Source organism: Antechinus flavipes, chromosome 2 (genome assembly GCF_016432865.1).
Source record: "Antechinus flavipes isolate AdamAnt ecotype Samford, QLD, Australia chromosome 2, AdamAnt_v2, whole genome shotgun sequence".
NCBI lineage: Eukaryota > Metazoa > Chordata > Mammalia > Dasyuromorphia > Dasyuridae > Antechinus > Antechinus flavipes.
In genome coordinates this window covers 441,728,814-441,753,630 of record NC_067399.1, presented here as the reverse complement: position 1 = coordinate 441,753,630, position 24,817 = coordinate 441,728,814, and the positions used below count along the sequence as shown (strand labels likewise).

Genomic DNA, 24,817 nt, shown 5'->3' with positions numbered 1-24,817 from the left:
CAACTGTGAAAGACTTAGGAAATCTGATCAACTACCAATTCCAGGGGAAATGGGAAACTATCTACCTCTAAACAGAGAAATGACAGACCCAGAGTAAAGCCTGAACCCTATTTTCTCTTCTCTTCTTTCTTTTTTTGTCTTGACAATAGCTTAATATCAGGAATTAGGTTTTTTTTTTTTTTTTAAACCTTCTCAATAGATGGGGGAACTAACAGGGGTCAGGAAAACAATTTGGAATGAAATTAAAATTCTAGATTTTTTTTTAAAAGAAAGAACTCTTTGGGTTAAAGGAAACCCAAAACCTAATTTTGGGAATACTCCAATGTGACTGTCAGTCAACAAGCATTTATTAATTGCCTACAATATGGAAAGGCATTTGGAAGCACGAAAATAACAACCAGTTTTTGATAAAGAAGAAAGAAATGAATAGCAGTAGACAATTTTCTCTCCTATCCCAACTGCTTTAAATTCAGGATCCCTCTAATTTGGAGGTGCCAAATCTGCAGTTGTTCCAAAGCCCTTGATCTAAGGAAGGGCACAAGGAACCAGGGTTGCTACTCCCCATCCTACTACATCCAATCCAAGCATCTGGATTGGCCATTCTCACACATATACTCAGGATAGTCAAGTGACTATCTTGAACTGATGTAAAGTGAAGTGAACAGAACTAGTAGAACATTGTACACACAGCAACATTATACAATGACCATGAATGACTTGGCTATTCTCAGCAATACAATGATCTAAGATAATTGGTCTATTTTTTCTTTTACAACATGGCTAAGATGGAAATATATTTTACATGAATGCTCTCATATAACTTATATCAAACTCTTTGCCACATCAGAGACAGGAAAAATAAAGGAAAAAGAAAATTCAACTCAAAAAAAATTTTTTTAATGAGTGCTAAAAATGTCAAGGTATGCTTAGAAGAATTACACATGTTTAAGCTGTGTTGGATTGCTTGGTATCTAGGAGAGAGAAGGAGAGAAATATGGAACACAAGGGTTTTATAGAGATGAATGCTGAAAACTATTTTTGCAAGTATTTTAAAAAATGAAAAGCTATTATTAAAAATAAATAGTACCTAAAATGAGTGCTAAAATTTATCTTTACTTATATCTGAAAAATAGAATACTATTAAAACAAAACAAAACAAACAAAAACACCTCAATCCCAATTACAGCAAGACAAGATCAACTCACTCCTTGTTTTCTCTTTTGTTTTTCAAGTTTCACGTCATCTTCTATGATCAGCTCAATACCGGCCTCAGTCCGAAGTACCTCCTTCAAGTCTTCTTCCAGGTGTGGGGTCTGGGGCTGTGGAGTATCACGGTTATAGAAGCATTATGAAGAAGAGTTACATGATACACACCCCCAGAGTAATCCATTTGGAAATGACCAGTAGGCAGAATACCCTCAAGATAAGAAGATAATCCCTGGCAGAGAGCTACTCTGCTTTTATAATGCTACACAGCCTGGTTCTTCTGCTACTTTCTCTGACTAAACCATCTCCCTAAACTTTTTTCCTGGCCTTCTTTTCTCCTACTCCCAATACAAAAACAATATAGTAAACTGGAAAGAGCTCTGAATCAAGAATCAGAACACACAGATTCCAGTTATCACTGACCCATTGTCCTTCTCTGGGCCTCAGTTTCTCAGAGTGTAAAATCAGGAAATTAGAAGAGATAACTTCCAATACCTCTGAAGTTCTCTCATCCTACAGTTCTGTGACTCAATAATCTCTAAAGGTCCCTTCCAGCTCTAAAGTTCCATAAGCTCACAAGAAGTTCATTTAAAAAAAAAAAAAAAAGCAATTTATATCAAGTGCTTGAGGGAGAATTTATGCTTAAATTAAATTGCTGTGATTTTAGTTCCTCTTTAGATATTCTTGCTAGATGTTACCAATAGGATTTTTCTAAAAGCATTGAAAATATAAGAAACCCTGTTGTGATAACACAGCTGGGGGAACAGTGAATTTGTACTTATCTTTAGGTTCATAACTTCTACACTGAGGTACAATCTAGAATAAAAACAAGCACTGGCAAAAACTCATCTTTCTCTTAATTTCAACTGAAAGGGAAAAAAAACTCCAAGTGATATTCTAGAAATGATGAGCTTGAGTTTAGATTCTGAAAGCCAGGATGTCATGCTAAAGAAGGAACTACCTACTTCAAGGATAATGTGCTCAAGCCTGGTTGAGTTTCCAGAGTTAAATACCAGCATATATCAATGCAAAGAAAGTCTACGAAAAATCTGAGCCTATTAGTTTCAAGTTCCTATTATTTACTACTAATTTTCCCTTTAGCACTCAAAGTAAAAATAGTCTTTGGAAGCAGAGGCCACTGAAAGCATCCTAAACCCGAGGGGTAGGGTGGAAATCCTAGTAACACAAGGCACATACCAGAGGTTTTAGTGGTCCATACTTCTCCAGGGCATTCTTGAATGGAGTGGGTGTGTGGGGAGTGTTGTCCATTGAGTACTTCTGATCCGGGGTAACAAAACTGCCAGTAAATGAAGAGCACATAAGAACCAGCAAATACAGATGTTCTCCCTTCCTCCAATGCCTGTGGCTGCTTGAAACTCCCAACTGACTCCTAAGCACATTCTCTACCTTTTACTCATAACAGTGATAGTAGCCAGCATTTCTGTAGCCCTTTCATATGTGCCAAGTGCTTTCTAATCATTATCTCATTTGAGTCACACAACAGCTCTATTGGCATTATTACCCCAATTTTACAGATAAGAAAACTGTAGCAGTTGTACCAGAGCTAAAACTATTACAGAGCAGCGATCACTGAAACCATTAGATGTTGGCTGAGAAATAGAGTACTGGATCAGAGAGATAGGTTAGGTTCACAGGACAGTGGTCAACCACTATAGTAATGTAGTGCTTGACAAACCAAAGACCCCCAGCTTAGCTTCTGGAGTAAGAATTCACTATCTGACGAAAAGTGCTGGGAACATGGAAAATAGTGTGGCAGAAACTAGGCACTGACCAACACCTAACAGCCAAGATAAGGTCCGAACGGGCTCATGACTTAGACATAAAGGGTGTTCTCATTTAGGAGAACAAAGGAGAGTCTACCTCTCAGATCTGTGGAGAAGGAAGGAACTTATGTCCAAAGAAGAACTAGAGAACATTATGAAATGCAAAACGGATCATTTTGATTATATTAAATTTAAAGAGGTTTTGTTCAAACAAAACCAATGCAGACAAAATTAGAAGGGAAGCAGAAATTTGGGGGGGAGAGGGGAATTTACAGCTAATGTTTCTGATAAAGGCCTCAAACTGACTCAAATTTATAATATAAGACAATCTTCAAATGATAAATGGTCAAAGGATTAGAGCAGAGCAGTTTTCAGATGAAGAAACTAAAGCCACGTCTTGTCATATGAAAAAAGTGCTCTAAATCTCTATCAATTAGAGAAATGCAAATTAAGACAACACTTTCCAGACTGGCTAAAACAACAGGAAAAGAGAATGATAAATGCTGGGGAAGGTGTGAGAAAACTGGGACATTAATACACTGCTGTTGGAACTGTGAATGGATCCAACCATTCTGGAGAGCAATTTGGAACTGTGCCGCAAGGGCTATCAAACTGGCTGTATTCATTGATCCAGCAGTGTCTCTACAGGGTCTGTATCTCAAAGAGATCATAAGAAAGGGAAAAGGACCCACATGTGCAAAGATGTTTGTGCCAGCTCTCTTTATAGTGGCAAGGAACTGGAAACTGAGTGGTTGCTGGTCTGTTAAAGAATGGTTGAATAAGTTATGGTAGATGAATCTTGTAATATTATTGTTCTATAAGAAATGATCAGGAGGATGATTTTAGAGAGGCCTGGAGAGACTTATTTGAACTGATGCAAAGTGAAATGAGCAGGGCCAGGAGATCATTGTACATGGCAACATCAATATTATACAACAATCAATTCTGATAAATGTGACTCTTTCCAACAATGAGATGATTCAGAACAATTCCAATGATCTTGGGATGGAGAAAGCCATCTGCCCCCATAGAGAGGACTGTGGGAACTGAGTGTGGATCACAACATAGTATTTTCACCTTTTTTTTCCTTTCTCATTTCTTTCTTTTTTTGAACTGATTTTTCTTGTACAGTATGATAAATATGGAAATATGCATAGAAGAATTGCACGTTTAATATACAATGGATTACTTGCTGTCTAGGGGAGGGAGAAAAATTTGGAATACAAAGTTATGCAGGGGTGAATGTTGAAAACTATCTAAGTATATAATTTTGAAAATAAAAAGCTATTATTTAAAAAAGAGAAGAAAACTCAAAGAGAGGTTAGGTGACTTGCCTAGGATCATGAAACAAATGAATATAAAAGGCACGATTCAAATCCAGGTATCCCCAATTCTAAGTTCAGCAATTTAAAACTCTTCTATCTTCTGGGGAAGAGGATAGATTCAGCACATAGAATATAAATTCTAAAGATCCCCAACACAGCAAATCTATGAGTATTTGTCCCTGGCATAAAATACTTTAAGCCAAGGAATCTTAAACTGGGGTAAAAACATTTATTAAGTACCCATTATATGCCAAACATTATGCTAAGCACTGGGGATATAAAAGTATCAACTACATTTCAATATAATTTGTATTCTTTATAATCTTACAATTTATTTAAATATTTAAAACCATTATTCTGAGAAAGGATGCAAAGGCTTCAGACTATCAAAGGGGTCCAGGACTTTAAAAAGGTTAAAAACCTCTGCTTTTACAGATATTATCTCTATCTTCAAATTTGCCCTTGAAAACAGGTATTTTTATTGTCACTCCCATTTTACAGATGAGAAAACTAAAGCAGAGAAATGATAGGTGACTTGTTCCTGGCTACACAGTTAAGTGTCAGTGGTAAGATTTGAACTCAATTCGGGTCCAGTGATATATAACTTATACCACTTAGAATTAGAGGCTCTGCCTGGATAGCATTCTACAAGAGATCATTAAAGAAAATTGCCCCAATATTCTAGAAATAGAGAGAAAAATACTGATTGAAAGAATCCATTGATCACCTTCAGAAAGAGATCTCATAAAATCCCAAGGAACATTGCAAAACTCCAAAACTATAATCTTGAGGAAAAAACTACTACAAGCTTCCAGACAAAAACAACTCAAATATCAAAGAGTAACAGTCAGCATTACCCAGGACCTGGTAGCTTCTACAATAAAGGATCGGAGAGCCTGGAATATCACATTCCAGATGGCAAAAAAGCTAGAATTACAATCAGGAATTAACTACCCAGCAAGATTCAGCATCATCTTTGAGGGTAGGCAATAGAACTTCAAAGACACTTTCAATCATTTCTACTGGAAAAAAAAAAAAACCCCAGAACTAAATAGGAAATTTAATCTACAAATAGGACTCAAGAGAAGCATAGAAACGGGGGAAAACACATATTATTTAAAGGTTAAATTGTTTACTTCCCTAAGTGGGAAAACAACATCTATAACTCTTGAGAACTGTATCTGTCACTGGGGCAAAGGCGGGCATCAAATGGACTGAGAGAATGGACTCTATTGAGATGACAAAGAAAAAGACACTCAGGGGTGGAAAAAGGAGAAGGGAGGTATAATGGGACAAATTAGATCATGTGAAGATAAAAAGTGGTTGTGATGAGGCGATGGAGGCCACATCAGCTCATAGGGTGAATACTGAGGTACAAAAGGCAGACTTACGCGTTGCTTTTCTGGTGCAGGGGAGTCTTGTCACGGTGCAATGGGGTGGTGACAATGACCTTCTGGCTGCACACAGGTGTGGATGTCAGTGAAGGGCTCTCTAGCTCCAAAGTGTCCTGTTTGGTCCAGAAGTTTAAAAACTGCAGAAGAAGGAAAAAATGAGAAGCAGCATAGAGTAAGGGGATTTCTCTAATCATAGGAGTAGCAACAAAATTCCCTTTCTTCTCCCAATAGATTTTTTATTTAAAAGAAAAAAATGGTGCCGAGGCAGTGGAAATATCAACTTAGGAAGTGAGAAGCTTGGTATTTTATAGACAGCTTCTGGTACTCACTACTCTGGGCCTGATACTTCACATTTTTGCCTCAGTTTCCTGAGCGGTAACATGAGGAGACTACTTATCTGACCTCTATCAGATAGGGCCCTTGTCAGAGAAAAATGGTTCTAAACTTCTAAGAGAAGTGGGAGCTTCTGTGACTGCTCCTCCTACTCTTTGAGCATGCGACAGTTCAGAGGGGAAAGAGGAGCAGCCATCCAATAAACCTTGGCCCCAGATTATAGTAAGCTGACAGTTCCTTAACTCAGGTTGTTTTCAGGCACGCTGAATCTCTCTTCAATTGTTGCTTTTATACGAATGTCAGCATCACAGAAAATGATACTAGCTTTTTTTTTTTTTTTTTTTAAATCAAAGCCATCACCATCTCAAATTTCCCTACACCCCTGTATGGACGAGTAAGAGGCCGATCATCCCAAAAAATCTGTGTTTACATTTCACAGGTAGGGAAGAGGTCAGCAAACCCAGAAGAAGCCGGGCACTAAGACCATCATAACTACCACCTCCATAGCTGGCCAATTGCCGCACAATCACCCCGGGAGGCAGTAACACTATGACCCCATTTTATAGAAGAGGACACTAAGGCAGGCAGGAGATAAGTGATGGGCCAGGATCACACAGCAATAACTGCCTCGGATTGTCCTGATCCCAATGCCAAAACCTGTGTCCTGTGACCCAAGGTCAGACGCTCCCTCAAGGACACACCGTGGGCACCGCAGAAACACGACTAGGAATTCTGACCACGGCCCCAAAATGCCACCCTCGCACCAGGAGCAGCTCCCTGGGAATGAAGGACTGGGGGTGGTAACTGCCGCCTCGATGTGGCCCAGTCCCCACCAACAGCAGCTCTGGCTTCCTAACATTCCTTCCCCATCTCCCAGCGTGTGCCAGCTCGCGCGCCCCGCTTCCAAGGGCCTGACCAACATGGAAATTGCCCCATCACGGTTCCAGGCTCCCTCAGGAGACAAGGTTAGAACCAGAGGGGCAGGCTGGTACAACAGACAGAACACAGGATTTGGATTCAGGAACTGGGTTCAAATCCCAGCTTTCCCATTACTGCCTGTATGGCATTAGACAAGTTCCTTAATCTTCTTGATCAATGAAATGAAGGATTTGGACCAAATAATCTCTAATCTTCAGCTCTAAATCTATGAGCCTATAACCTCTCCCTCAGCACTCCCCATAGCGGCACAGGAAACATACTGGATGGGGAATTTGGAAAAGTCACTACTATTCTGATGTTACAGTTTCCTCATCGGGTAAGAAGTGTATTACAATAGACCACTGTTTTAAACATGGAATCCATGAACTTCCTATCATTGATAACTGGAATAATAGAAATTATTGGAATAACTAGAAATCTGGTCATTTTGATAACTGCACTTCAATACAATTGGTTTCTCCTGTAATCCCATGTATTTTATTTTATATATCTAAAAACATTTTTTGAAAAGGGATTCAAAGATTTTATTAGCCTCTCAGATCAGTGACACAAAAAAGGTTAAGAAGTCCTGGGCTAGAGCAAATGTAAGGTCCTTTCAAAAAATAAAAAAAGTAACATATACAGGACTACTTGCCATCTAGGGGAGGAGCTGGGAGAACAGTGGAAAAATTGGAACACAAGGTTTTGCAAGGGTTAATGTCAAAGAATTATCCATGCATGTTTTGAAAAACAAAAAGCTTTAATAATAATAATAATAAAAAAAATTGGTTCACCTCTGGTGGAACATATATGAGCCATGAATCTTTCTGTGATGTCTTAATAGAACATAGGTCACAGAAAAGAATAATGACAGGACACTGCTGGGACTACTCACATCTACCCCCAAAGACGACCCATTTCAAATCAGTTTAAAGGATGGAGAGGTACAAAGGATAAACCAGGCTGTTTAAAAACTGGTTCAAGGATATTACAAAATGCATCTGGTTTCTTGGTCAATCTTTTCCCCAGCACATCCACTATAACATCCAGAGAGCCTGGGTCACCCTAGGAACGTTGGGGGCTAATAGGCAACTCACCTGGGAAGGGGAGAAGGGAAGCGTTTTCACTGGTGTACTTTTGGGGGTCAGGCTATTACAGGAATCCACAAACGAATAGCTGGCATTGGGGCTGTTCTCTGAGACAGGAGAAAGGGTGACCCTCCTCTTTTTCTGCCGCTTGAGGATGGAGGGTGGAGTACTAAAGCTGACTTCGGTGTTGGGGGAGATGGGGATTAGCTCGCCTCGGCTGCCTTTGCTCAGGTCGGAGATGACGTGACCATCCAGACGGTACTCTGTCATGCTTTGGGCAGAGACTGTAGGCTTGCTGAATGTCTGCTTAACTGGGCTGTTGCTGCTACTGCTGCTGCTGTTACCACCACCATTGGACAAATCCTCAGGCAGGTCAAAGTTACTCAGGTCACACCATCCATCAGGGTCCTGGGCAGAACAAGTGATACCAATAAACCATGAGCTTGAGACTCATATTAAATTCCCTAGTGCTACAAATAGGGCTGGCCCAAGAGCCAAGCTCTACTCAAGTCTTCCTTATCAGTTTTGATAACCGAGGATCCAAAAAGAGGGAGGCTGGATAGACTCGTCCAACAAAACAGTGAAAAAGATGCACCTTAGTCAGGATAAATATAAAGGTTCAAATAACACACTCTACAAAAATAAGACTAGAAAGGTATGGTAGGATAACAGCACACCTACAAAGAACCTGAAGGTCTTAGGATACAAGGAGCTCTATCATGCCGTTGCAACGCTGAAGGTCTTAGCTTAAAAAGGCTGCAGTCCCCCACTGCACCCAGGGCCATCCTCAGTCATCCTGTCCTACATCCTCCATCCTCCAGAGGACAAAATGAGGCAGGGGACTCTGCACAGCCCTCTCTCCCTTAAATTCAGCACACGATTATGTCAAGGTATCATCTCCCTGAAGTCATGGTCTTGTTCAAGATGAAGGGCAAACAGTAGGCGTTGGGACTCAATTGGAACAGGCCCGTTGGGGAGCGCAGCATGCTCTTGTCTTACTTCCCTTTCCTTCTCTCTGTCCACATAGGGGGTGTATCAAACCCTTCAGATTGCAGAAACCTCACAAGATTGAGGGGATAGATTTCTTTCTTAAAGACCTTGCCTAAAGGACCCACACTTAACACCATATACCAAGATAAGATCAAAATGGGTCCATGACCTAGGCATAAAGAATGAGATTATAAATAAATTAGAGGAACATAGGATAGTTTATCTCTCAGACTTGTGGAGGAGAAAGAAATTTGTGACCAAAGATGAATTAGAGACCATTACTGATCACAAAATTGAAAATTTTGATTATATCAAATTAAAAAGCCTTTGTACAAACAGAACGAATGCAAACAAGATTAGTAGGGAAGCAACAAACTGGGAAAACATCTTTACAATTAAAGGTTCTGATAAAGGCCTCATTTCCAAAGTATATAGAGAACTGACTCAAATTTATAAAAAATCAAGCCATTCTCCAACTGATAAATGGTCAAAGGATATGAACAGACAATTTTCAGATGATGAAATTGAAACTATTACCACTCACATGAAAGAGTGTTCCAAATCACTATTGATCAGAGAAATGCAAATTAAGACAACTCTGAGATTATCACTACATACCTGTCAGATTGGCTAAGATGACAGGAAAAAATAATGATGAATGTTGGAGGGGATGCGGGAAAACGGGGACACTGATGCATTGTTGGTGGAGTTGTGAACGAATCCAGCCATTCTGGAGAGCAATCTGGAATTATGCCCAAAAAGTTATCAAACTGTGCATACCCTTTGATCCAGCAGTGTTTCTATTGGGCTTATATCCCAAAGAGGTGCTAAAGAAGGGAAAGGGACCTGTATGTGCCAAAATGTTTATAGCAGCCCTGTTTGTAGTGGCTAGAAACTGGAAAATGAATGGATGCCCATCAATTGGAGAATGGCTGGATAAATTGTGGTATGTGAATGTTATGGAATATTATTGCTCTGTAAGGAATGACCAGCAGGATGAATACAGGGAGGCTTGGAGAGACCTACATGGACTGATGCTAAGTGAGATGAGCAGAACCAGGAGATCATTATACACTTTGACAATGATATTGTATGAGGATGTATTCTGATGGAAGTGGATTTCTATGACAAAGAGATCTAACTGAGTTTCAATGGATAAATGATGGACAGAGACAGCTACACCCAGAGAAGGAACACTGGGAAACGAATGTGAACTATTTGCATTTTTGATTTTCTTCCCGAGTTATTTTTACCTTCTGAATCCAATTCTCCCTGTGCAACAGGAGAACTGTTTGGTTCTGCAAATATGTATTATATCTAGGATATACTGCAACATATTTAACATATATAGGACTGCTTGCCATCTTGGGGGGGGAAGGGTGGAGGGAGGGAGGGGAAAAAACGAAACATAAGCGAGTGCAAGGGATAATGTTGTAAAAAATTACCCTGGCATGGATTCTGTCAATACAAAGTTATTATTAAATAAAATAAAATTAAAAAAAAAAAAAAAAAAGACCTTGCCTAAACTATCACTGATTGATCAACAAAAGGTCCCAGGCCAAACTTCACTGGGTCATTGTTTGGGCCTAAATTGGCTCAATATAAATACAAATAGCAATTGTTTGTTTCCAAAACTGTGAGGTTCTTGCCCTTACAGATTGATTTTTTTTTTTTGAGGTAAAAGAGGTGATTCTCAATCTCATTTCCTTAATTTCTTCTAATTTTAATCACTGACTAGGTTGCCTCAGTCCAACGGAGACCTATTTAAAGACCTTAGGTTAAAAAAATCTAAGGTCCCCTACTATACACAGGGTCATCTCTAGGATGCCCTGATGTACATTTGGCCACTGGATTCAGAGGACAAAGTGAGGCTTATCCAGCCCTGCCTCCCCTAAATCCAATTCACCAGTGGGGCATCACCTCCCCCAGAACCAGAGTACAGCAATCTATGTACCTAGGCTGGTCTGGATCCTCTAGAAAAGACTAAAAAGAATGAAAGACTTCCTACTCTCAGGGAGTTTACCTTCTAAGAGGGGAGACAAAAAAGCATAAACATAAATATATGCAGATTAAACATAAAGAGAATTAAATAAACACAAAGTGAGAGATAGTGTAGTATATGCAGTAGACAGAAAACCGTCCTCAGAGTCAGATAGCCTTGGCTTAAAGTCATTTAAATTCTTAGTTCTCTAGGAAACTCCCCAAGACAATAAATGTAGTAGGAAGGTGCCAGCCTAAACTGGTGGAGGAAATGTCTCACTGCTAGCCCCCCCATACTAATGAAATCAGGTGGAATGACCCAATCCTGAGTGAAATGAACAAAACCAAGACAACATTGTACACAGCAACAGTAACACTGTACAATGATCAGGTATGAAAGAAAGGTATAGCAATACAATGAGCCAAGTTAAGTCCAAAATGACTCATGATGAAAAATGTCACACACAACTGTGGACTCTGAATGCAGATTGAAGCACTTCCCCCCCCCCTTTCTCATGGCTTTTCCCTTTTGTTTTGATCCTTCTTTTACAACATGACTAATATGGAAATATGTTTAACATGACTACACATGTATAATCTATATCAGATTACATACTGTCTTGGGAAGGAGGGAGAGGGAAAGAAAAAAATTAAAATAAAATCTTAAAGAAAAACGAACGTCCACAATAAGAACCACATAAAGAGCAATTGGGAAATACTTAGCTATTCTTAGCAATACAATGATCCAAAATATTTTCAAAGGACTCATGATGAAAAATGATAGCCACCATCAGCGGAAAAACTTATGGAGACTTCTTTTATGTTACTATTCTTGGGGGGTTTTTTTGGCCTGCACTTTCTCCCACAACATGACTAATGGAAATATGTTTTGCATGATTGCATAAGTATAATCTATATCAAATAATTTATTGTCTCAGAGAAAAGAGAGGAAATGAAGGGAGGGAGAGAACTCAGAACAAATTAAAAAAAAAAAAAAACAGTTAAAAACTGCTTTCTAAGTGAAAAAAATCCAGAAGGTTAAACAGTGTTATAAAGAATGAATAAATGAATAAATTTAAAGAAAAAAGACAAGTGTCTCTATACAAACTGAGGACTTCCTAGGTGAGGGAACAATCAGGCTTTCTCAATCAGTATTCAACAATGGCTTAAGTATTTATCTTCTCACCATTGAGTGAAATACATAGAGAATAAAATAAATGAAATTTAAAAAATGAAATACAAATTTCATTGTGCTTAGTGTTAATTTTTTAGAATATTCAACTTAGTAGGACTTTGCCAGATCTTTTATAACTGGAATGTTTAATAATAATAACAGTAATTAATGATATCAGGCAAGGGCCAAAAGAAGGAATCATATGCTTGTCAAAAGTATTTGCCATTTCGATAGAAGATTCAGCACAGAATCTCTACAGAGGATGAGGTCCTCAAGATCCTCTTGTGTATAACATTGTGTTGATTGTTTCAAGCTTCAAAATAATGCAGAACCTCCTGGAAGTGCTTGGTTATTACTCAAAAGAGTTTAGTTGGTCCATCAATACAGGAAAGTCGAATAAGATTAGTATATTCATTGTCCTGATTCCAATATGCATCTAAATGGATATGCTATAAAGTTTGTCCAACAGTTTTTATCTCTGGAAGACAATACAGAAGAACAATGAACTGAGTCAAGAGTTGAAAAGGAAGCGACTGGACTGAACTGCTTACAGGAAACAGCAAAGCATTTATACTGACCCTAAACTTTCCAGAACATATGTATATTTTTAAAATACAAAGATTTCACAGGTGTTGCTTTATGTCCTCTGAAAAACTAAAGATGGTGTGTGTAAAAAGAATGTGTCATGATGGAATTATGCAACAGAAGACAGGATAGTCATACAAGACTAAGGAATAACAGGTAGATGGCCCAAGAATATATCTCTGAGATATCAAGAAAAAGCAAAGAGAGCCTCCAACACTTTAGGCAGAGACTCTTTATGATGAATTTTGGGGAAAACAAGGGAACAAGAGAACAAAGGATGAATAGGAAACCCATTGATTGCACAAAATAAATATGCAATCTGAATACAAAAGGCAAAGAGTTCAGGTACTTCTCACAACTATGTCCATAAGGAAAATTCTTAATTGAACAAAAATGGTAGAGCTCATGAAAGATAAAATAAAAAATTTTGACTACATAAAAAAGCTCCTGAATGAATAAAATCAATGAAGACAGAAAGAAAAATGAGAAATATATTTGCATTGACTGTGACTGATAGCCAAAATGCACAGGGACTAGACACAAATGCATAAATGCCAATGGCTATTACCCAAGGGAGATGTTGAATTTCAAAAGAATCTCAAGCTATATATGAACACATGAAAACCTATTCAAATCACTAATTTCAAGAAAAATGCAAATTCAGGCAGGTCTGATAAATTAGCAACACTGACAGATGCATTGTTGGTGAACACGTGAAGGAAATCACCTGTTTTAGATAACAATTAGGAACAATCCAGGAAAAGTAACCCCATCCTTTCACCTAGCCTTTCCACAATTAGGATATACCCCAAGGAAGGCAGCAAAGGTCCAATATGAAGAAACAAAACATCCCCTCTTGGGGGAGGCAGCAATCAAAGAGAGTCTACTCAGCAAAGATGGCAGTTTTCAGGTGAGTCTGATTCTTCACGATTTCATTTGAGGTTTTCTTGACAAAGATACCAGAGTGGTTTGTCATTTCCTTCTGCAGCTCATTTTACAGATGAGGAAACTGAGATAAATGGGGTGATGTGACTTATTCAGGGTCACACATCTAGGCTGTGTCTGAGATTGGATTTAGACTTGGGAAAACGCATCTTCCTGATTCCAAGCCCAGTGTTCTATCAGTTACACTGTCTAGCTGTCCAAAGTGCAACAGAAATACCAGGTATTCTTTTAGTCTCTCTCTGCTGTTAATATTAAAATACCAAGAGATTCAACTGATTTGAAAGTTATCTATGATGGGAGAAGATATATTCGGTGTCACTTTGAACAATGTAAGAACCCAGTCCTACAAAAGAACAAGCCCCTCAGGGTTCCTTTTTCTGGCTTACAGAACTAAAACACCTCTTCCCCCACCCCAGCCCCAAACTTTCCCCATGACAACTGTTCTCTGTGATCCCCTATTCACAATCTAACACTTTTTTCTCAACTATTTCTTTAATCAAGAAATTTTGTTAGTCAAGAGAACCTGCTTTATCCATTATTATTTATAGGCCCCTGACCAGGTTAATTCACATTTTCCTGGATTTGAGTTTCTTTAAAATCTATCAAATAATGCTAAAGTCCCCGACCTGCCTCTCTCTCAAAGACTGTTGAGATGATAGCAATGATAGTGTTGTGTAAACTCAAAAGCCCAACATAAATGCAACAAATCATTCTTTTTTAAATTCTGAGCTTAGTAACCACAGACCAAAATATTCAAACCAAATATTCAAATACACAAATAAAATCTTGAAAAAACTGGGGGTACAGGAAGCCACAAACTCCTATTATTTAATGTAAAGAATAATCATTACCGATTCTATCAGATCCAGGGCATCTGTCAAGTTTGGCATTGTAGCTGGACACAAGAAGTTGGCAGCCTCCACCACCCACTTGTATGGGGAGCTGACTTCCACGGGAGAATCCTCAGACTTCAGCTCCTTGGGAGTCTCCTCCATGGGGTCAGGGATAAGGTCTTTGGCCGGCTCCTCAGGAGCCCCCTCCTGCTGCTCCGCAGAGGCAGCTGTGGCTACAACACCTGAGGCAGTTGCAGCCAGGACACCTGATGTGGTTGCAGCCAGGACACCTGATGTGGTTGCAGCCAGGACACCTGATGTGGTTGCAGCCGAGATACTTGATGTGGTTGCTATCTCCTCCTCACTGACTTCCTCTTCCACTTCCATGACCCCAGTGGACCAATCAGTAGTAAGAGTCTTCTGTTTAAAACAGTAATTAGGGAGGAGAGGGGAATCAAGATTACCCAAAGACCTAAACTGTCAAGGGAAAAAAAATTGTTCATGGTAAAATAAAATAGCATCAAAATCCGGAAACAAACAAACAACAACAAAAATACAGAGAAACAGGACAGCAAATAGAACACTTGTTACTATCTTGTTTAAATTAATAAAAAAAAACATTTTCTTTTCCTTTATTTTTATTTTTTAAGATCCTACATCAACTAGGTTGGGAATACAGACTTACCCCGACCCTGAAAAACTTTGCTATGGTTAATTTCTGATGAGGATTGGTTTGTCCTTCCTTAGGAAGCCCAATGGCCCCCAATCCAGGGAGCTCACTATACTGGTGGTATACATAGTATGGTCAATATTTTAGTCTGACTGAAGCTCAGAGCCACCAAGCTCAGTCTATGCAGTAAGAGATCAGAGGTACACACTATCACATCCAACCGTACAGCCTTTTTAAAAAATTGCAAGCATGGATTTCTATATGATCATTTACATTATAATGCTTCTGTGAGTAGAAATTATTCTTAACAGGGCAAAATAAAAGAACGGTCTATTGAATGAAGAGTTTCCTTGTTGAGAATAGCAATCTAGATTAGCCTTTCTTAAGCACAGGTGTAATGCTATCATTCCACTGATCAAAACCCTTCCAAGGCTCCCTAGTGCTGCATTTAAATATCAAACTCACTGGCCTGGTAGCCAAGGCACCCTATCTTGGACTACCATCATTCAAGCACATGCCAGCCTTGAGCCTTTGCATCCCCTATTGCTTAAAATCCTTTTCACTAGGGGGCTTAGCTGTACCAAACTTAAAACTATGTTATAAAGCAGTGGTCATCAAAATCATTTGATGCTGGCTCTAAGAAATCGAATATTGGGTATTGGATCAGAGAGATAGGTTAGGCTCACAGGACAGTAATCAACAACTATAGCAGTGGTTCTCAAAGTATAGTCTAGAGAAGGGGTCCTCAAACTTTTTAAATAGGGGGCCCAGTTCACTGTCCCTCAGACTGCTGGAGGGCCGGACTATAGTAAAAACAAAAACTTTGTTTTGTGGGCCTTTAAATAAAGAAACTTCATAGCCCTGGGTGAGGGGGATAATCGATCTCAGCTGCCAAATCTGGCCTGCAGGCTGTAGGTTTGAGGACCCTTGGGAGAATCCTGGGGAATCTCTGAAACTCTTTTAAAGGGTGTACAAATTCAAAAATAGTTTTTATTTCCAAAATGGTAAATGTCTATAAATATAATCCAGATAAACAAAAATGCTTTGGAGAAATACTCAATAATTTTTAATAGGATAAAGATACTGAAAACAAAAGTTTGAGAACCACTGGACTATAGTAATGTAGTGCTTGACAAACCCAAAGACCCCTAGCTTCTGGAATAAGAATGCACTATCTGACGAAAAGTGCTGGGAACATGGAAAATAGTGTGGCAGAAACTAGACACTGACCAACACCTAACAGCCAAGATAAGGTCTGAACTGGCTCATGACTTAGACATAAAAGGTGGGTGTTCTCATTTAGGAGAACAAGGGAGAGTCTATCTCTCAGATCTGTGGAGAAGGAAGGAACTTATGTCCAAAGAACTAGAGAACATTATGAAATGTAAAATGGATCATTTTGATTATATTGAATTTAAAGAGGTTTTGTTCAAACAAAACCAATGCAGACAAAATTAGAAGGGAAGCAGAAATGTGGGGGGAGGGGAATTTACAGCCAGTATTTCTGATAAAGACCTCAAAATGACTCAAATTCATAATATAATCTCCAAATGATAAATGGTCAAAGGATAGAAGCAGAGTTTTTAATTTCTTCAAATGAAGAAATTAAAGACATTTCTAGTCATATGAAAAAAGTGCTCTAAATCACTATTGATTAGAGAAATGCAAATTAAGACAATACCTTTCAGATTGGCTAAAATAACAGGAAAAGAGAATGATAAATGCTAGGACATTAATACATTGTTGGTAGAGTTGTAGAGTTGTGAATTGATTCAACCATGCCAAAGAGCAAAAAGACTATAAAACTGGGCCTACCCTTTGATCCAGCAGCGTCTCTACTGGATCTATATTCCAAAGAGATCATAAAAGAGGAAAAAGGACCCACATGTGCAAGAATGTTTGTGGCAGCCCTTTTTGTAGGGGCAAGAAACTGGAAACTGATGGATGAACCCATCAGTTGGAGAATGGCTGAATAAGTTATGGAATATCATTGTTCTATAAATAAATGAACTGCAGGCTGATTTCAGAAAAGTCTGAAGAGGTTTACATGAACTGATGCTAAATGAAATGAGCAGAACCAAGAAAATATTGTACACAACAGCAACAAGATTATGTGATCAATTCTGATGGACGTGGGTCTTTTCAATAATGAGACTCCACATCCTGAGAGAAAAGTATGGAGACTGAATGTGGATCAAAGCATAGTATTTTCATTTTTTGTTGTTGTTTGCTAATTTTTTTCCTTGTGTTTTATTTTTCCTTTTGATCTGATTTTTCTTGTGCAGCATGATAAATATGGAAATATGCTTTAAAACGTTTAGAAGAATTGTACATGTTTAATTGGATAGCTATCGGATTGCTTGCTGTTTAAATGAGGGAAGGGGGAAATTTGTAACAAGGTTTTGCAAAGGTAAATGTTGCAAACTATCTTTGCATATATTTGGAAAAATAAAATACTTTAAAAAATTATCTTCACTACCAACTCCCTCATACTGCTGACCATCTACTAGTCTTCCCCAAAGTCTAATTCAAATGCCACCAGTGCCATGAAGCATTTCCTGATTCTTCCCTCCCAGCTGAAATGGATCTCTCTATTTGATCTCATAGTATTTTAAACTCCTTTTATAAACCAAGTTCATCATAGTTATTTATTGGAACTTATTTGCTAGAAGTTACAGCGCAACTCCTCCATTAGTTTAGAAAACCTGTGAAAGCAGAGACCATCTTTATCATTTTATTTTTCCCAGGTACATGTAAAAACAATTTTCTTTTTTTGCACTAATAAATTTATTTATTTTATATATATATAAATAAACTTTATGAATCATGTGGAAGAGAAAAATCAGAAGCAAAAGGGAAAAACCATGGGAGATTAAGAAAAACAGACGTGTACACAGCATAAATTTACACTCAGTCACCACAGTTCTTTTTCTGAGAATGGCATTTTCTGTCCAAAGTTTATTGGGATTGTTTTGGATTACTGAACCACTAAGAAGAACCAAGTCTTACATTCTTTTGATCATTACACATTCTTTTTGTTATTGTGTACAATGTATTCCTGGTTCTGTTTGTTTCACTCAATACCAGTTCATATAAATCTTTCCAGGCCTTTCTAAAATCCGCTTGTTCATCATTTTTTAAAACAACAATATTCCATTACTTTTATATACTACAACTTATTCAACCATTCCCCAGTTGAAAGGCATCTACTCATTTTCCAATTCTTTGTTACCACAAAAAGAACTGCTACAAAGATATTTGCCCATATGGGTCCTTTTCCTAAAAACAATTTTCAACATTTGTTTTTAAAATTTTGAGTTCCAGATTCTTTCCCTTTCATCTTTAGTATTTTTAATATTGCCCCGTATCTAGAAGAGGCTTAATAAACATTTACTTGATGATTTATCAGCCAGAGGATCTGGGGATAGAAATAGAAGAGATTCTATTCAGGGAGATATTCCCTATATCAGGGATTCCCTAATCTAATCATCTCATTTTACTCTGGGGAAATTGAGGGGGAAAGAGAACTAATCTGAAGTAACTAACATTTTTTGAATATCTAACAAGTCTCAGAGGGTGCTGACCCAGTGGATAAGAATAACAAAACAGTACCCACCCCACCCTCCAGGGGATTCCACTCTGGGGGACTGGCTTCTTTCTTCCCAAGAAAGTGGACCTACTAGACTTACCTGGCTCTCTGCTGAATGCACACTCTGACCCTCCCTATCCTCCAGCTCCACAAGCAGGTACACAGACTTTGGGTCCTTGGTCTCACTTAGGAAGCCCCCAGTATCCACCTTCCGTTTGATGGTAGAGTTCCAATGGTTCTTCACCGCATTGTCAGTTCTGTCGAAGAGATTGGTGACTTTATAACATGGTTGTGACCACTCTCATAGCACAAAGCTGCTCAGAGTATAGAGCAGTGGGTATCAACATGGGGGCGCCCACTGATCTTAACAGACGTCCTAGTTCTGATGAATGCAAAGGGGTGTCCTATCAAAGGACAACTAATACCCATACTACACAAATTAGGCTCAAAAACAAGAGAAAGAAAGCATACAACCAGCTTCCTTTTGTAAGGAAAATATAAGGGCAGCCAGGAGGCACAGTGAGTGGAATGTGTGGCCTGGAGGAAGGAAAACCTGAGTTCAAAAGAAAAATATATTCCTAAGACCTAAACTAAAAAAGAATAAAAACACAGGAGAGCTATAGGCCAAGATGATAAATGAAGGCTGATTAAAAAATTTTAAATGAAATCCTGAAACAGGCTACAGCGATTCATCTAAGAAATCATTTATTATGATTAAATTGTATTCATATCAGGGATGTTACAATAGTTCAGTAATAGGAAATCAAGATGATAATATTAATAAGAATATCCCAAACCACACAATTATCTCGACAGATGCAGAAAAAGCTTCTAACAAAATCCCATCTTTTACAGAAAAACGTCCCCAATGCCTCTTAATTCCACTACCTTCCCACTGTTAATTATTTCCCTTTTTCCAATACGCGGTTTACTTGTATTATTTACAAGTTAACTCCCTCATTACATTGTGAGCACCTTGAGAATAGAGATTGGCTTTTGCCTCCTTTTATATCCCCAGCATTTAGCACAATGTCTGGTACACAGGTGGTGATGCGGGAAAGCTTGCTTTCTAGATTCCCACCCTCTCCTAGTTAATAATGTAAATTGCTCTTTAACTCACACATCCTGGTCCTTTTGAATTCCAATAGAAGATTTGGCCTGTTCCCAGCCCCACCCGGATATGAGCCAACTTTGGGGCTACACCCGAAAGCCCCTCGAGCTAAGTCTCCTATTATAAAAAGGCCACGCTGGGAACCCCTCTTTGCAGAGATTCCAAACATGGCTACCATGTGAGGACCCTCTGTCCACTGGACCCTCTGTCCAGTGCCCTCCTTATCTCTACCTTCGCCTATACTTTACCTTTGCTTATCTAATAATAAACCTCTTTTATCAATCTAGCTCTCTGGGCCAATAAATGCTTTTATTGGGAACTCGCACCGCTACTAGACCCCCTTGCGTCGAATCTGTACCCCAAACCTGCCACTAGACCTTAACCCTAATTTCATTTAGGTACCCCAAAGCTAGACCTCAACAGTGGTACTAGATGTTTGTTGAATAATTAAACACCATATTCATTTATGCATCCTCCTGCCAAAAAAAAAAAAAAAAAAAAAAAAACCACCCTAAAAATTATAATAGGACTTTTTTAAAATATAAAAAGTAGCTAAAAGCAAAACAAGCATATGTAATGGAGATACACTTGAACATTTTCCAATAAATACAAAAGTAGAATAAGAATGCTTAATCTACTTACTATTACTTGATATAGTTCTAGAAATCCTAGCAAAAAACTAAAATAAGAGAAAGAAATCAAGAGTTTACATATAGGTAAAAAGGTAAAATTTACTTTAAAAATCCTGATGAACTAGCAAAGACACCGAAAAATAGCTTCAACAAAGTTGCAAACTACAAAATTTCTATATACTAGATAACAAAATTCAAGAGTAATGAGAGTTTCTATTCCAACTAGCTGTGGACATCTATCAATGCCCACAAAATAACTTGTGTTCCTTAAAAAAATAAAAAACAACTGAAATAGCTGAAGAAATATCTCGTGCTCCTTACAAGATTGTGCCAATTTTAACATGATAGCTTTAATGATATACCAAATAATTTTAAAACTTGATAAATTTTTTTTATCATAATGTAACTTAACAAAATCTATTAACATAATTCACTTGAAAAATAAAATATAAAGAGAAGTGAAGAGAGAACAGCATTTCTCAACCTCAATCTGTATTATAAACCATCTGGTGGTATGGGAAAAGACTACACAAAGAAAAATCAGAATTAACAAATCTCAATAACCCAACTTTTTTTTTTAAAACTATATTAGAAAACAAATTACTTATGAAATAATTATCTGATAAAAACTGCTGGGAAAACTGGAAAGCAGTTTGGCACAAACTAAGCTTAAATCAACAATTTGTCATATTCCACAAAACTTCCTAAATGGATTTATATTAAAGAACATATTGTATTTCTACCATATTTAACAAATATTGGACTATTTGCCATCTAGGGGAAGGTGTTAGGGGAAGATATGGGGAAAGGGGAGGAAATTGGAACACAGGGTTTTGCAAGGACTAATATTAAAGAATTGTCTATGTATATGTTTTGAAAAATGAAAAGCTTTAATTTAAAAATTTGAAAAAAAATTTTTTAAAGAACATATTGCAAAAAAGTTAAGCAAATCAAGCCTCTCTTTCAGCTACTGGTAGATGTATTCTTAACCAAACAGGGGACTGAGTTAATTACAGATGGTAAAAAAGATTAACTTTGATTACAAAAAAACAGAAAAACTTTAGCACAAAAGAAATCAATATGCCTGTTCTTAAAGGGAAGATGGGGAAGAAAGAGGGATACTAGAGATAAGGATAATTAAGGATACTGAAGAGAGAAGGTCAAATGAGGAAAAAAAATCTATCAAATTTCTTTAATAAGGGTTTAGTATTCAAGCGAAAGAAACAATTAGCAAATTTAAGACCAAAAGCCATTTCCCAAATAGGTAAGTGGTCTAAAGTTTTATATAAAAAGTTCTTTAATAAAACTATTAATCACACGAAATCCCTAATAATTAGAGAAATACAAATAAAAAGAATCCTGAGGTTTTGAGACAGTAAAAGATGGGAATAATGACTATTTGGAGGGGGATAGTAAGATAGTGCCTTGTTGGTGGATGGATGTTGCTGTTATGTCAGAGTCTGAGCCTGCAGCTGATCAGACCGCTATGCCACAGGTGGGACAGAAATAGTCTCTGTGAACATTTAGGGTGGCTTTGCTAATTTTGCGCAGCTTTCGTTTCTTCTGAGCTCACAGAGCACAGCACCTTCTCTGATGAGAGCACGCCACGCTGAGAGGTCTGTGCCTGTGTTTCCCCTATCATACAACTGATTCTAAAGTTCTTAAGAGAGACGTTCAGAATGGCCTTGTATCACTTTTTCTGACCACCTTGTGAGAGCTTAGCTTGCTCTGGGTGAGTTCTCCATAAAATATTTTTTTTACAAGTTGAGAGTCCATTGCTCAAACAAAAGCTGACTTCAGTTTTCCAGAGCAAGAGGAAATTATGCTGCAGGAATTCAAGGATGCCTCCATTGTCCATCTTTAGAAAGGTAAAGGGAATAGATCATCCTGTGACAATAGGAGATTGGGGGAGAGGATAGGTCTCTCTCTTAAGTAAAATGTTCATACACTTCGATCCAGAGATTCCATTACTAGACTTATATTCCAAGGAAATAATAAGAAAGCCAGGATATACACTGAAATATATACAGCATCATTTTTTGTGACTGCAAAGAATTAGAAGCAAAATAGATACCAATAAAGGAATGGCTGAACATGTTATGGTGTATAAACATATATACCCTATCTCTTTGTAGGTGAGAAATACATTTTAATGTAATGTATTCATTTAAATGTATTGTCCATTATACTGATTTTTTTTTCACTTTTTTAAAAAATCTTTACCAACTCCTGTTTGTTATATAGGAAGGCAGAGGAAGGGATACTGGGGAAAAATAGTGATGCAAAAATAAATGAATTTTTAAAAACACCAATATAGTTGTTATTTTAAAAGAAAACTACTTGTTTCTCATCCATAAGGAAGTCTACTTCCTCTGCATTCTTCTCATGGACACTAGGAATCACTCCATTATATTTTAACAGTTTTAACACAAAAAGATTGGAAATACTTTTTCTTCTTGACCCTAGGAAAATTTGAGGGGTTTCTATCACAATGAATAGAAAATTGGACCGGGATGAAATTCTGTCTCCATCTCCATTCCTACTTTGTGATTTCAGGCAAGTCATTTAATATCTCTAAATCATATTCTGCTCACGTGTAAAATAGAAACAACAATGTGAGTGCCTAGGTCTCCCAAGGTTGTTCTTAAGTTCAAACAAAATAATGTATGTAAATGGAATTACAAATCTTAAAGTACTCTGTGCGGTGTGTTATCATTATTCCAATTCAAAAGGCAAAGAAACCTTCCTAATGAATCAACAACTTAAATGAAAGTTCTATGTGCTTGCCACTGTGCTGAGACAAAAGACCCTAGCCTCAAGGAGTTTACAATCTAATGCCAAAAAAAAAAAAAAAAAAAAAAAGCAATATGCAGGATAAATGGGAAATAATTAACAAGTTTCTGGAAAGCACTGGAACTAAGAATTGGGGAAGGCTTCCTGTATTTCTCATGCTTTCATTTCTTGGGGGGAAATTAGGTAAAGAAAGTATTTCATAAAGTTACAGCTCTATAAAAGGGAACTTAATAAGACGGTACAGAAACAAACCTGGAGATTGTTAGTTCAATAAATCCATAGTTAAAATGCAACCATTTTAGAAAGCATTACAGATTTTAAAAAGAACTATAGTTTCCAGAAGGGTAGTAATACCTCCACTTCAGGTGTGGTGTCCCATGCTAGACATCAGATTTTAGGAGGGACATTGATAAATTGGAGCAAATTCATATAGAAACCAAAATAATAAGGGAACTAGAATACACCATTTCTTTCCCTTTTGCCACATTTAAGAATAGAGTTTTGAAACCTCATCTAAATCTATGAGGCGCCCTCAGATTAACAAACTCAAAATAAGCCTGGTGAAAAAGATAGACTCTAGAAAGAGAATATGAGAACCTAATTTTGGGGTCATCCAAAAAACTAAAGCTGGACCGCCTTTAGCTAAGTCAGAGAATAAAAAGCCACATTATGAGAGCTTAAAATCTCCCCACTGCCAAGTTGCAAACTCTTTTACTTCCAAGAGTAGGAAGAAAAAAATATTATCTGTGGGAGGCAGGTTAAAATGGGGACAATAATATTCTGCTTCCTACTACAAAATGGGCCCATTAGCGGGATCCTTGACTGATTAGTATCTAAACTGAATACATATAGAATATCCCATGTGCACAGCTTGGGTGGCTCAGATTAAGAAGTTTAATCTCCCCCTTGCTCTTTAGGTATTGGGAGATTGTGTTTTTAAAAGGCCAGTCAGCTGTGAGGAAAATGCTTTATAAACCTTAAAACACTATGGCAACATGAGCTACTATTTACCTTAGTGACAAAGATTTAACCAACAAACACGGTTAAATTGGCTGATATATGCTAGAAAGCATGATACAGGGCCTCTGAGAGCTCAAGTCCTAACTGCCATAGACTAGCTCCAAGACCTGAAGCAAGTCATTAACCTCAAAGAGCCCCAGGCAACTCTAATTTTATAAGATGCAGAGCAGAGGGCAATCTGCTTTGATGAAGGGAGGTTACTTGATGAAAGTTTCTTATACCAATTAAATGACAGAGCACACCCAGAAGTTCACCCAGGAGGGGATGGATTGGATTTTTGTCTTTGCATCCCCAGAACATAAGCACACTTTTTTTTTTTAAACCAAACCTTTAAGTTAATTGGTGTAAGGAACTCCCAGTGAGTACATTTTATTTAATGTAAGCTGCAGGATGTTACTGCCAAGTGAGCTATTATTATCTTCCTCACTATATAAAGCAGGTATCATC

The 24,817-nt window shown here is 37.8% G+C and overlaps 1 protein-coding gene across 2 annotated transcripts in view; it reads right to left on the bottom strand.

Annotated features, from left to right (window-relative positions):
• MYBL2 (MYB proto-oncogene like 2) overlaps positions 1-24,817 on the bottom strand; it is a 42,114-nt gene that overhangs the window by 7,182 nt on the left and 10,115 nt on the right. The window contains exons 6-12 of one of the 2 annotated variants that reach the window (XM_051979269.1): positions 18,915-19,071; positions 14,870-15,032; positions 14,574-14,821; positions 8,058-8,456; positions 5,707-5,846; positions 2,404-2,503; positions 1,206-1,319 (exon numbers count right to left, since the gene is read on the bottom strand). In XM_051979269.1, coding sequence (XP_051835229.1) covers positions 1,206-1,319; positions 2,404-2,503; positions 5,707-5,846; positions 8,058-8,456; positions 14,574-14,821; positions 14,870-15,032; positions 18,915-19,071 — 1,321 coding nt within the window. The remainder of the gene's footprint in view (positions 1-1,205; positions 1,320-2,403; positions 2,504-5,706; positions 5,847-8,057; positions 8,457-14,573; positions 14,822-14,869; positions 15,033-18,914; positions 19,072-24,817) is intronic. The other variant, XM_051979270.1, reaches the window with a different exon arrangement.